This window comes from Rhinoderma darwinii, chromosome 4, assembly GCF_050947455.1.
Source record: "Rhinoderma darwinii isolate aRhiDar2 chromosome 4, aRhiDar2.hap1, whole genome shotgun sequence".
In the NCBI taxonomy this organism is placed as follows: domain Eukaryota; kingdom Metazoa; phylum Chordata; class Amphibia; order Anura; family Rhinodermatidae; genus Rhinoderma; species Rhinoderma darwinii.
The window spans coordinates 285253113-285267067 of NC_134690.1; the positions used below are offsets into that span (position 1 = coordinate 285253113).

The 13955-nt window shown below is 40.7% G+C and overlaps 1 protein-coding gene across 3 annotated transcripts in view; it reads left to right on the forward strand.

The window, feature by feature from the left end:
- Positions 1–13955, forward strand: part of TAB2 (TGF-beta activated kinase 1 (MAP3K7) binding protein 2) — an 81682-nt gene that overhangs the window by 44736 nt on the left and 22991 nt on the right. For 2 of the 3 annotated variants that reach the window (XM_075862573.1, XM_075862572.1), the window contains exon 3: positions 11285–11472. The exons of the other annotated variant lie outside the window; for it this stretch is intronic. In XM_075862573.1, the coding sequence (XP_075718688.1) occupies positions 11371–11472 (102 nt within the window). In that variant the 5' untranslated portion in view covers positions 11285–11370. The remainder of the gene's footprint in view (positions 1–11284; positions 11473–13955) is intronic. 3 annotated transcript variants of the gene reach the window in all.

Consider the following 13955-nt stretch of genomic DNA (forward strand, 5'->3'; position numbering starts at 1 on the left):
GATACCAAAACGATACTTTGCCAACAGTAATATAAAAAAAAAAGAAAAATAGGTTATTCCATTTTTGATGTGAGGCACGTGGTGTGATGAATTTTGAATGTGCCTCACATTAATAGTAATTAACCCCATCATGTTTCTCAGTCCTATTTGACCGCATTGGGTTAATGTGTAAGGTTCATGATAGGGTTAATAACTACGGTCAGGCACGTGACGTGGAGGTTAAATTCATCACACCTTACATTTAAGTGAAGTTTTTTTTTTTTTATAGCGTACATATCCTAAATGATGCAAAAAATTTGTAGTGCAGGTTATTACGGCCGCACCAATACTGAATGTGTTATATGTAAGGAGACTTATTTTAATGTTTCAATTAAAAAAACACTTTTTTAAAATAGAGGCTCTGTCACCACATTATAAGTGTCCTGTCTCTTACATAAGGACATCGGCGCTGTAATGTAGGTGAAAGCAGTGCTTTTTATTTAGAAAAACTATCTCTCTTTTTACCACGTTATGAGCGATTTTAGCTTTATGCTAATGACTTTCTTAATGGCCAACTGGGCGTGTTTTTACTTTGGTCCGCGTCATACACTACTCTGTACAACGCCCACTTGGTCTAAAGTCAAAACACACCCAGTTGGGCATTAAGAAAGTCATTAGCATAAAGCTAAAATCGCTCATAACGTGGTAAAAATAGATAGCAGTGGTTTTTATTTAGAAAAACTGTCACCTACATTTTAAAGAGGCTCTGTCACCACACTAGGAGTACCCTATCTTGTACATAATGTGATTGGCGCTGTAATGTAGATTACAGCAGTGTTTTCTATTTAGAAAAACAATCTATTTTCACCAAGTTATGACCTATTTTAGATTTATGCTAATGACTTTCTTAATGGACAACTGGGCGTGTTTTACGTTTTGACCAAATGGGCGTTGTGGAGAGGAGTGTATGACGCTGACCAATCAGAATCATACACATCTCTCCATTCATTTACTACACATGGTGATCCTGCGTCGTTCACTATGTGCAGCCACATACACACGCATTAACGTTACTGAAGTGTCTTGTCAATGAATAGACATGGGTCCAACCAGGACGGAATGTCTATTCACATTCCCAACACTTCTGTAACGTTTGTGTGGGACTTACAGCACAGCAAGTGTGATCTCGCTGTGAATGACAGCACAGCGAGATTACACTTGTTGTGTGAGTAAGTCGCACACAAACGTTACTGAAGTTTCGGGATTGTGAATAGACAGCCCGTCCTGGTTAGACCCGATGTCTATTCACTGACAAGACACTTCAGTAACGTTAATGTGTGTGTATGTGGCTGCACATAGTGAACAACTCAGGGTCACTATGTGCAGAGTGAGTGGAGAGAAGTGTATGACGCTGATTGGTCAGCATCATACACTTCTCTCCACAACGCCCACTTGGTCAAAAGTAAAACACGTCCAGTTGTCTATTAAGAAAGTCATTAGCATAAATCTAAAATAGTTCATAAGTTGGTGAAAAATAGTTTTTATAAATAAAAAACACTGCTGTAATCTACATTACGGCACCGATCATATGTACAAGATAGGGCACTTATAATGTGGTGACAGAGCCTCTTTAACATTACTTCTGTTTTTTCCAACTTTAATTTATTGGCATATACCTATATGCCAGTACCATTAGCCTGTGTACGGATAGTACACAGGCAGTTGTTAGGACATACCTAAGTATACCCTAACAGGAAATAAAACAGCCCTGGGGTTCTTCAATGGACCCTGGACTGTCTGCCCATATGTTATCTCCCTCAATCGCGTCACAAGGAATCCCTGTGACGTGATCCAAAGGGCGTCCCCCCCCCCCCCATCTCATTTTCTCCTTGGATGCTGCGGTCAGCTTTGATCGCAGCATTCGGGGAATAGCGGCGGAGATGAGCGGTTTCACTCATTTCCGCAGTTAGAGCGGGACTGCGTATGTGTAATACAGCCATTGCCCCGCTCCTGGCAAGTGCACGTGCGATCAGCATGAGGTGATGCGGCAGGCGCTGCACTAATGAGCGCAGGCACTGAAGACAGAACATGGGGGTGTTTTGTAGTGTGCCCGCCATGTTCTGTCTTCAGTGTCGCCGCTCATTAGTGCAGCGCTGGTCGCATCACCTCATGCAAACCGCGCGCACTTGTCAGGACTCATGAGCGGGGCAATGGCTATATCACACAGCCGCAGCCCCGCTCCCATACATTCATGCGTTACAATGCTAAGCTGTGCGGTGGCACAGCTTCGTATCGAAATGCATGAAGTAACGGTATCGAACCATTTGAGGGTGCAGGGCATCGAAACCGTGTCGAAGTTTCGATGCATTGTGCATCACTAGTCTGGAAAGGGTTCATTTAATTTCTTATAAACATTTATGGCCAAATGTGGGGTATGGCCATACTTTGGAGAAATTGCTTTACAAATGTTGGGGTGCTTTTTCTCCTTTATCCCTTGGGAAAATAAAAAAATTAAACGTCTTAGTGGCAATGTTGATATTCCTTTTCATGGCCTAATTCTAATAAATTCTGCAGAAGACCTGTGGGGTCTAAGTGCTCACTATACCCCTAGATAGATTATTTAAGTGGTGTAGATTCCTAAATGGGGTCACTTTTGGGGTGTTTCCACTGTTTTCCATTGCAAATGCAACATGACACCCGAAAAGCATTTCAACTAAATTTGGGCTCCAAAAGCCAAATAGCACTCCTTCCCTTCTAAGCCCTGCTGTGGGTCCAAACAGCCATTTATACCACATATATGGCATATTGCCGTAATCAGGAAAAATTGTTTTATAAATGTTTTTTTTTTCTCCTTTTTATTCCTTAGAAAAACACGTAAATTTTTTTTTAAAACATTTTACCAGGGAAAAAAGTAGATTTTCATCTTCACAAACTAATTCCAATTCAGCAAAAAAACTGGCGGTCAAAATTCTAAATCTACCCCTAGAAAAACTCCTTAATGGGTGTATTTTCCAAAATGGGATCTGTAAGGGAATATCTTCTCCCCCTATAACCCTTCGTGTACAGGGACAGTTATATTAGGAGGGAGTGGGACAGGGATGGTGAGCGTGTGAGAATTACAATTACTTAATAGATACTATTTCACATATCCCATAAGTTTACTTTAAGTTTTCATTATCATTTTGAACGTTATTTTCTTTTTCAAGGATGTTACATGGCTTAGGGCATGTTCACACACTTAAAAAAAAAAAAACGGCTGTAAAATACGGAGCTGTTTTCAAGGGAAAACAGCCTCTGACTTTCAGACGTTTTTTAAGCATCAAGCATTTTTTAATGCGTTTTTTACCGCCTTTTTTTTGGAGCTGTATTTCTTAAAAACTTCCCAAGAAGTGACATGCACTTCTTCTTCTCTTTCACAGGTGTCTTGTTACGTGCCGTATTTGGGAAAACTAGGCGTAAAAAAAACGCCCCGTCGGAACAGAATGCCGTATTTCCCATTGAAATCAATGGGCAGATGTTTGGAGGCATTCTGCTTCCGTTTTTCGAGGCGTAAACGCCCCGAAATACGCCTGAAAACACTCCATGTGAACATACCCTGAGAATTTTAGCAGCAATTTCTCACCTATTCAAGAAAATTTCAAAAATCTTGAATCTTCCGAGGGACCAAATCGGTGGAAACCCCCCCCCCCCCCAAAAAAAGTGACCCCATTTGGGAAACACCCCTGAAGGAATTTATCGAGGGGTAAAGTGAGCATTTTGACCCACAGGTTTTTTGCCGGATTTAGGGGAATTACACCATGAAATGGAAAAGATAAATTTTTTCAGATTAAAACCGCGTACATTTAAAATTTTTACAAGGAATAAAGGGGATAAAGCACCCCTATATTTGTAAAGCAATTTCTCCCGAGTATGGCAATACCCCACATGTGGTCATAAACTGCTATTTGGACACACAGCAAGGATCTAAAGGGAAGGAGCGCAATTTTGGTTTTTGGATTGGGGTATTTTGCAAAATTAGTTTTCTGACCATATCCTGCAGTGAGCTACGGTACCAGTACATTGAACAGCCCTGAAAAATTACCCCATTTTGGAAACTACATCCCTGAAGAAATTCATCTAGAAGTGCAGTGAGCATTTTGACCCCACAAGTGTTTTGCAGAAATTCGTGCACAGTGGATGTTGCAGATTGAAAATTGCCATTTTTCCAATGGTATGCCATTTCAGTGACCAATATGTTGTGCCACTGGAGACACACATCCCGTAAATTGTTAAGCGGGTGCTCCAGAATACAGTAATGCCCTATATGTGGTCATAAACTGCTGTTTGGGCACGCTGTCCTGCTCAAAAGGACCGCCATTTGGCTTTTGGAGCGCATAGTTTGCTTAGTAGTTTTTGTTTGGGGTTGTACTGGTATTTCAGTTTAATGGAGGGTATTTGTAATCTGGGTGGAGTACATCAGGGTATATGTAATCTGGGCGGAGGACATCAGGGTATATGTAATCTGGGCGGAGGACATCAGGGTATATGTAATCTGGGCGGAGGACATCAGGGTATATGTAATCTGGGCGGAAGACATCAGGGTATATGTAATCTGGGCGGAGGACATCAGGGTATATGTAAAATGTGAGGAGGACATCAGGGTATATGTAAAATGTGTGATTTTGGGGTGATTTTTCTCCTTTATTCATTGTAAAAATTCAATATTTCTATGTTTTTTCATTTTCACTGCCTAATTCCACTAAATTCATTAAAAAAAAACTGTGGGGTGAAAATGCTAGGAATACCCCAAGAAAAATTCCTTGAGGGGTATAGTCTTCAAAATGGGGTTACTTTTGGGGGGTTTCCACTGTCTTGCTCCCTCCAGGGCGTTGCAAACGCGACGTGGCACTGAAAACCAATCGAGCAAAATCTGCGCTTCAAAATCCAAATGGCGCTCCTCCCTTCTGAGCTGTGCCGTGGGTCCAATCAGCAGTTTAGTACCACATATGGGGTATTGCTGTAATCGGGAGAACTATCTTTACAGGTTTTGGTGTGCTTTTTATTCTTTATTCCTTGCAAATATTTTTTTAAAATATTTTTTTCAGAAAAGCTTTTCACTTTCACAGAAAAACTACAATAAATATAGCAAAAGACCTGTGGGGTCAAGATGCTAACTGTACCCCTAGATAAATTCCTTGAGGTGTGTAGTTTCCAAAACCGTGCCACTTTTGGGGGATTTCCACTGTTTTGGCACTACAAGACCTCTTCAAACCTGATCATGGTGCATAAAATATATTCTAAAAAAAAAAGAGGCCCTAAATTCCACTAGGTGCTTCTAAGGCTGGATTCACACGAGCGTTGCGTTTTTGCGCGCGCAAACAACGCGGCGTTTTGCGCGCGCAAAAACCATTTGACAGCTGCGTGTGTCATCCGTGTCTGATGCGCGGCTGCGTGATTTTCGCGCAGCCGGCATCCTAGAGATGAGGCTAGTCGACGCCCGTCACTGTCCAAGGTGCTGAAAGAGCTAAATCTTTCAGCACCCTCGACAGTGAATGCCGAGCACAACAGCGAAAAACCTGTAAAAAAAAGAAAGTTCCTACTTACCGAGAACTTCCCGGCCGTTGCCTTGGTGACGCGTCCTTGGTGACGTGCCTCTCTTGACATCGGGCCCCACCTCCCCTGGATGACGCGGCAGTCCAAGTGACCGCTGCAGCCTGTGATTGGCTGCAGCCTGTGATTGGCTGGAGCTGTCACTTGAACTGAAGTGTCATCCCGGGAGGTCGGACTGCAGGAAGGAGACAGGAGTTATCGGTAAGTTAGAACTTCGGTTTTTTTTTTACAGGTTCATGTATTTTGGGATCGCAAGTCACTGTCCATGGTGCTGAAACAGTTTAACTCTTTCAGCACCATGCACAGTGAATGTCTCCCGACGTCGCGGACCGGAAATTTTTTTGCCGGGTTCGGCCAAAACGAGTTTGGTCGAACCCGGTGAAGTTAGCTTCGGTTGTCGGGGTTCGCTAATCGCAAAGACACTCCGTTTGGATGTTCGGAAACAGAAAAGCACGTGGTGCTTTTCTGTTTACATTCATCCTTTTGACAGCTGTTGCGCAAACACGCAGTTCGCACGGAAGTGCTTCCGTGCGACATGCGTGGTTTTCACGCACCCATTGACTTCAATGGGTGCGTGATGCGTTGAAAACGCTGAATCAACGGACATGTCGTGAGTTTTTGGCAACGGAGCAACGCTGCGCAAAAAACGCTGCCATGTCTGCACGGCCCCATTGACTAATATAGCTACGGGCAACGCACGTGAAAAATCACGCGCGTTGCACGCGCGTATTTTACGTTCGTCTGAATAAAGCCTAAGGCCGGTGTTTCAGTCCATTATCACACTAGTCACGTGGGATATTTCTAAAAACTGCAGAATATGGGCAATAAATATTGAGTTACATTTCTCTGGTAAAACCTTCTCTGTTACAGAAAAAAATGTATTACAAATAAATTTCCGCAAAAAAAAAAAAAATTGTCAATTTCCCCTCTACTTTGCTTTAATTCCTGTGAAGCGCCTAAAGTGTTAAGAAACTTTCCGAATGCTGTTTTAAATACTTTGAGGGGTGCAGTTTTTATTATGCGGTCTATCTAGTACATAAGGCTCTCAAAGCCGTTTCAGATCTGAACTGGTCCCTGTAAAAATAGCCTTTTGAAATTTTCTTGAAAATGTGAGAAATTGCTGCTAAAGTTCTAAGCCTTGTAACGTCCTAGAAAAATAAAAATCAAAAAACGATGCAAATCTAAAGTAGACATATGGAATATGTGAAATAGTAACTATTTTGTGTGGTATTGCTATCTTTTTTACAAGCAGATACATTTAAAATTATAAAAATCATAATTTTTGTAAATTTTCTCCAAATTTTGGTGTTTTTCACGAATAAGCAATGAATTTATTGACCACATTTTTCCACTAATATAAAGTACAATATGTAACAAGAAAACAATCTCAGAATAGCTTTGATAGGCAAAAAGCATTCCAGAGTTATTACCACATAAATTGACACATGTCAGATTTGAAAAAAATGGGGCTGGTCCTGAAGGCCAGAATGAGCTCGGTCCTGAAAGGGTTAAATATATAACATTTTCAACAAAAAAATATTGTATAACAAATCACAAATTAGGTTATTCCAACCCTACCACCCTCCATACCGCAGCCAGGAAGAAAAAAAAATTATTTTAGAAATTCTATTAATTTTCATCAATTTCTGCAATTTTTTATAATTTCCGAAAAAAAAACATTTCGGAAGGTTTGACGATATCAATAAATTATTTTAATTTTTTTTTTCCCCCAAATCGCCAAGAACTTCTGCAGACACTCTGGATTTATAGACCTAAAACTGATGACATTTACTTTGTTTCAGATTTCCATAATTTAAGAGCTGGAGTCTTCTACTAAGTCAAAATCTGGCGACTTTAATTTTCTGGCAACAAACCATTTTTAATGCCCCCCCCCCAAGTTGTTGGCATAATAACTCTAAACTGATCTGGATCGCACAGTATACAAATTTTCAGACTCGTTAAGAATTTCGTTTGTATATCCGGCTAATTTCGCTATAATCTAACCAACTTGGGACATAACCGATTCTAAATGGATACATTTATTACGGAGGAGTCACGTTTAGGACAATTAAAGGAATCCAAATATCCTATTCTGTGTAAAGTATTTTGAGTAATAAAGGTGATATGTTATCAAAGATTTAGTAATTTTTTTTTGTGCAAAATTTTAAATCTTATGTGAAATTTTGTAAATTCGTGTCCATCCCTCATCTGAGACCGTGCCCAAATCTTCTGTCTATTTAGGACGTGAACTAATAGATATCTGTTGAGATTTTTTTAACCATTAAAGTCGTATATCTTCGAGAGAACCCTTATTGCAGCTATAATGTCATAAGCTATAAATGTACTAACGTTCTCAATTACGGCATTGTTTAAATAAGAACGATGGTAGTGTGAAGTAGGGTTGCACGATGATTTGAAATATTGAAACTATTTCGATGCTGTGCGCTCACAAACGGTTCAATACATGGTCACACAGCTTAGTATTGTGATTACATGAATTTGGTCACTTACATGTAACATGATGTGACCAGCGCTGCACTAATGTGCTCCGGCCCTTGAGGCAAAGAAGATGGTGCGTGCACTGCAAAGCACCCCTTTTTTATTTTATATGGACGGGCGTGCCTTTTTTTAATGTGGACGGGCGTGCCTTTTTTTAATGTGGACGGGCGTGCCTTTTTTTAATGTGGACGGGCGTGCCTTTTTTTAATGTGGACGGGCGTGCCTTTTTTTAATGTGGACGGGCGTGCCTTTTTTTAATGTGGACGGGCGTGCCTTTTTTTAATGTGGACGGGCGTGCCTTTTTTTAATGTGGACGGGCGTGCCTTTTTTTAATGTGGACGGGCGTGCCTTTTTTTAATGTGGACGGGCGTGCCTTTTTTTAATGTGGACGGGCGTGCCTTTTTTTAATGTGGACGGGCGTGCCTTTTTTTAATGTGGACGGGCGTGCCTTTTTTTAATGTGGACGGGCGTGCCTTTTTTTAATGTGGACGGGCGTGCCTTTTTTTAATGTGGACGGGCGTGCCTTTTTTTAATGTGGACGGGCGTGCCTTTTTTTAATGTGGACGGGCGTGCCTTTTTTTAATGTGGACGGGCGTGCCTTTTTTTAATGTGGACGGGCGTGCCTTTTTTTAATGTGGACGGGCGTGCCTTTTTTTAATGTGGACGGGCGTGCCTTTTTTTAATGTGGACGGGCGTGCCTTTTTTTAATGTGGACGGGCGTGCCTTTTTTTAATGTGGACGGGCGTGCCTTTTTTTAATGTGGACGGGCGTGCCTTTTTTTAAATGTGGACGGGCGTGCCTTTTTTTAAATGTGGACGGGCGTGCCTTTTTTTAAATGTGGACGGGCGTGCCTTTTTTTAAATGTGGACGGGCGTGCCTTTTTTTAAATGTGGACGGGCGTGCCTTTTTTTAAATGTGGACGGGCGTGCCTTTTTTTAAATGTGGACGGGCGTGCCTTTTTTTAAATGTGGACGGGCGTGCCTTTTTTTAAATGTGGACGGGCGTGCCTTTTTTTAAATGTGGACGGGCGTGCCTTTTTTTAAATGTGGACGGGCGTGCCTTTTTTTAAATGTGGACGGGCGTGCCTTTTTTTAAATGTGGACGGGCGTGCCTTTTTTTAAATGTGGACGGGCGTGCCTTTTTTTTAATGTGGACGGGCGTGCCTTTTTTTTAATGTGGACGGGCGTGCCTTTTTTTTAATGTGGACGGGCGTGCCTTTTTTTTAATGTGGACGGGCGTGCCTTTTTTTTTAATGTGGACGGGCGTGCCTTTTTTTTTAATGTGGACGGGCGTGCCTTTTTTTAACGTGGACGGGCGTGCCTTTTTTTAACGTGGACGGGCGTGCCTTTTTTTAACGTGGACGGGCGTGCCTTTTTTTAACGTGGACGGGCGTGCCTTTTTTTAACGTGGACGGGCGTGCCTTTTTTTAACGTGGACGGGCGTGCCTTTTTTTAACGTGGACGGGCGTGCCTTTTTTTAACGTGGACGGGCGTGCCTTTTTTTAACGTGGACGGGCGTGCCTTTTTTTAACGTGGACGGGCGTGCCTTTTTTTAACGTGGACGGGCGTGCCTTTTTTTAACGTGGACGGGCGTGCCTTTTTTTAACGTGGACGGGCGTGCCTTTTTTTAAAATGTGGACGGGCGTGCCGATACATAGATACTGTTTCGATACCGTTATTTCATGTAATATAAAATAAAAAATACACATACTCCTTTTTTTACAATCAACATTAAAATTAGTCTCCATACATAAAATATGCACATATTCGGTATTGGCGCGGCCGAAATGTCTTTCACTTATTAATCTAAGGCACGAGGTGTGATTAATTTAACCCCCATGTGCCTCACATTTATAGTAATTAACCCAATCCTGTACCTCACACATTAACCAAATGTCCATTGACTGAGAAACATGATGGGGGTTAATAGCTATTAATGTGAGGCACATTCAAAATTCATCAGACCACATGCCCCACATCAGAAAATGGAACTTTTTTAATTTTTTTTTTATTACTGTTTATCGTTTTGGTATCGAAAATCGCAATAATGCACAAAGTATCGGTATCTAATACCAAATTCTTGTATCGTGACAACCCTAATATGGACACACACCTATTTTTTTTATTTATTTATTTTTTCATTTTTTATATGGACAGATCTACCTTTTTTATATAGGGACAGACATACCTTGAAGGACCCCCAGGGTTTTCGGACTATATTTTCTGTTAGGCATTTCCTAACAACTGCCTGTGTACTTTCAGTACATAGGCTAATGTACTGGCATGTAGAGGTATGTTAGTACGTAAAAGTTACAGAGAATTTATTTTATTTATTTTAAAACGTTAACTTTAAATAAAACAAATCTGAAAAAAATATATAAATGCACACTTTTTACAATAAAAAAACATTATTAAAGTGTCCAAATACATAAAATAATATATCGTCGCAACCGTAACCTGCACTAAAAAGCATACACCGATCATAAATTACTATAAATTTGAAGTAATTTCTATTGCATTTTTGCCAAAATAAAAATTTATAGAAATTGAATAATAACGTAAATGTACAAATAAACTGCACGTTCATGAAGTACAACTCGTCCCGCAAGAAAACTCTGAGCAAAAAATAGTTAAGAGCATAGGATGCAAAAAGGAAAAAAAATAATGTTCTGTCCTCAAGGCAGTGTACCTAAGGGGTTAACACCAATGTTTCCATCCTGTAAGGGAAACGATAGGGTCACTTAATGTGAGACACATGGTGTAATGAATGTAGTACCTCCATGTGCCTCACAATAGTAATTTAACCCCATCATGTACCTCACCCATTAACCCAATGTTGGCCAATATGACTGAGGTGCATTAGGCTAATTACTAATGTGAGGTTCATGAAGGTTCAAAATTGAAAACACCACATGCCTCACAACAGAAAATGGAAGGACTTAATTTTTTTTGGGGGGGGGGGGTTTAATTGTTGGCAAAGTATCGTTTCAGTATCGAATCGCAATACTACGGAAAGTATTCATGTCGAAGTCCAAATTCGAGTGTGCACAGTGAATGCATGTTTGGGAAGTACCTTTTAAGTTATTAAAGCACCTTATTGTCAAAATAAGGTTTTGTTTCAGCCCCAGAGTAGATTCTAAAAAGAGGAAATGTACAAATTAAGTTTTTATACGACTTTGTGCACATTTTACCACCTCTTTCACTTTATTTACTTGCAGAAAATGCTTACAAAGGGATGAGGTTGGGTTCCATCGGAGGCCTAGAACTGTACTGTTGAGAACAGTTCTGCACAGGCAATACACGAATGGCCCAAGGAAGCTCGCAAGTGGACTTTCAGGTTTTAAATGACCTGCGGCAGAAATTCCCAGAGGTGCCTGAAGTTGTTGTTTCTCGATGCATGCTGCAGGTTGGTGCTTTATATGTAAACTATTTACTATCCAAAACGTACAAACTACTCGAATATATATTGCTGAACAATTTTCCAAATTAAAAGTGCAGGGGACAAATCCACACCTATGTTCATAGATGGGCATATATTTTGGAGTTCGTACCTTTTTGGATATTTGCTTGCCATTATCATTTTAAGATAATTTCCCAAGTTTTTACTTAGTTATTGGAGTTTTGCTGTGGCTAGTGTGTTTTTGGGCATTTTTGGCGCTCTGACTATTTTGCAAATGCTTTTACTGTTCGATCTTTCCTGCTGGTGCTTTTCAGCAATTTATGAGAATAGAGTACCAAGCTACTGTATTAACTGGTTCCCGACCGCTGGCTGTGTATTTTTACAGCCAGCGGTCAGGGTCCTTAAAACCCGCACCATAAACTTTTTACGGCTCGGGTTTTAACTTGCTGCCTGAGCGATCGGGCAGCTGAATGTCGGGTCTCCGGCTGTCCGTGACTGCCGGGGACCCTGAGAAGATAGAAGAAGCGAAAGCTGCTTCTGTCTTCTCTGATCGCTTGTACACAGTGCCCAATGAATGCTGTGTATAGGAATAGAGGAGCCGCGCCGCTGTCTCAATTCCTCCCGGTATTCATGTGACTGGTCACATGATCGCCGGGTGCCGTTAGTGACAGACTGCTGCTGGGTTTTACTAGACCCAGCACAGCCCTATTCGTGACAATCGTCAGTGCAGCCCCAGTTACAGTGGAAGAAGATGGTGTAAAAAGAAACAAAAGAAAAAAAAAATCTATAAAGTTCCCCAAAGGTCTTTTTTGACCTTTAAGGGACAGACCATAGTAATAAAAAAATAAGAGTGCAAAAAAATGTAATAATAAATACACACAAAATACCCCCCCCCCCCTCCCCGCCAATCGTTGTAACGCTAGCGCTGACCCAATTACCCTAATATAGACATGTAATATATTAAATTTTACGGTAGACTATCACAAATAAAAGGTCTATTTTAGAGTAAAACTATGTTCTTACCAGAAAAAAATAGCTGAAAAGTAAAAAAGCTTATTTTTTGACTATTTTCAAACATTAAGAATAAAAATTCTACAATAGCAAAAGATGTGGATAAAAAAAGAAACCTGCATCGTCAACGGAAAAAAACATAGCAAAAATCACGTCATTGGCCCAACAAATAAAGTTCTAGCCATTTAACTAACACGTGCTAAAAATGGCTGAACGGTGTCTAGTCCTGAAGGCTCAAAATAGCCCGGTGCTGAACTGGTTAAAAAGGAATACAGACTTGTTGATGCACTATATTGCTGGAATAATACTTTGAACATACAAATTAAACGTACTAATCGAAAAGAGCTTTACGTATGTTGAAATGCAATAAAATAGTAAGCAATAAAACTATTACTTGACACCTACTTATTAATCGAATTAACCCTCCTTTCCCGGTACACAGGATTGACAGAATCCACACAAAGTATGTAGAGCCTCTGTCACCAGCTTATAACTGCCCTATATCCTACCTAATGTAGATAACATTTTTTTTTTTTTTTTTTTAAAACTCCTATTTTTGACCAAGTTATGATCATTTTTTAGTTTTATGCTAAATTTGTCCTTAATGCCCAACTGGGTGTTCTTTTACTTTTTCATCAAGTGGGCATTGTAAAGAAAAGTGTACAATGCTGACCAATCGGCCTCATACGCTTCTCTTCATTCATGCCCAGCTTGTTTCGTAGCACCGCGTGATCTCGCGAGACACGCTGTGACGGGACTTACACCCACAGGGCCTTCACCGGAGCGTCGGAAGAGTCAACAGACATCGCCTCCAGCCGTGCCAGGACGTTTATCCGAATCTGCACCAGCTGGAGGCCATGTCTGTTCGGTCTCCCATGGCTCCGGTAAAGGACCTGTGGGAGGAAGTCCCGTCAGAGCGAGATCACGCTGTGCTGTGAAACAAGCTTGGCATGCATGAAAAGAAGTGTATGTCGCTGATTGGTTAAAAAGTTTTTAAAAAAAGCCTGTAAAAATGATCATAACTTGGTAAAAAATAAGTGTTTTTCAAAGAAAATAAAAATGTTATCTGCATTAAAGCGCCTATTAGCTTAGGTAGGATATAGGGCAGTTATAAACTGGTGACAGAGCCTCCTATAATGTGGTGACCGAGCCTCTTTAAAGTGCCCCATCTCCTATATCGGTGCTATAATGTAGGTGACAGCAGTGCTTTTTATTTAGAAAAGTTATCTATTTGAAACAACTTTATTAGCGATTTTTAGCTTTATTCTAATGAGTTTTTTTAATGCCCAAGTTGGCATGTTTTTACTTTCGACCAAGTGGGCGTTGTACAGAGGAGTGTATGACGCTGACCAATCAGTGACCAGTCAGCGTCATACACTCCTCTCCATTCATTTATCAGGACACTTGATTAGCGTTAATGTCTGTGTATGTGGCTGCACATCGTGTTCTAGTAAGAACGCGATACTGCTGTGTAAATG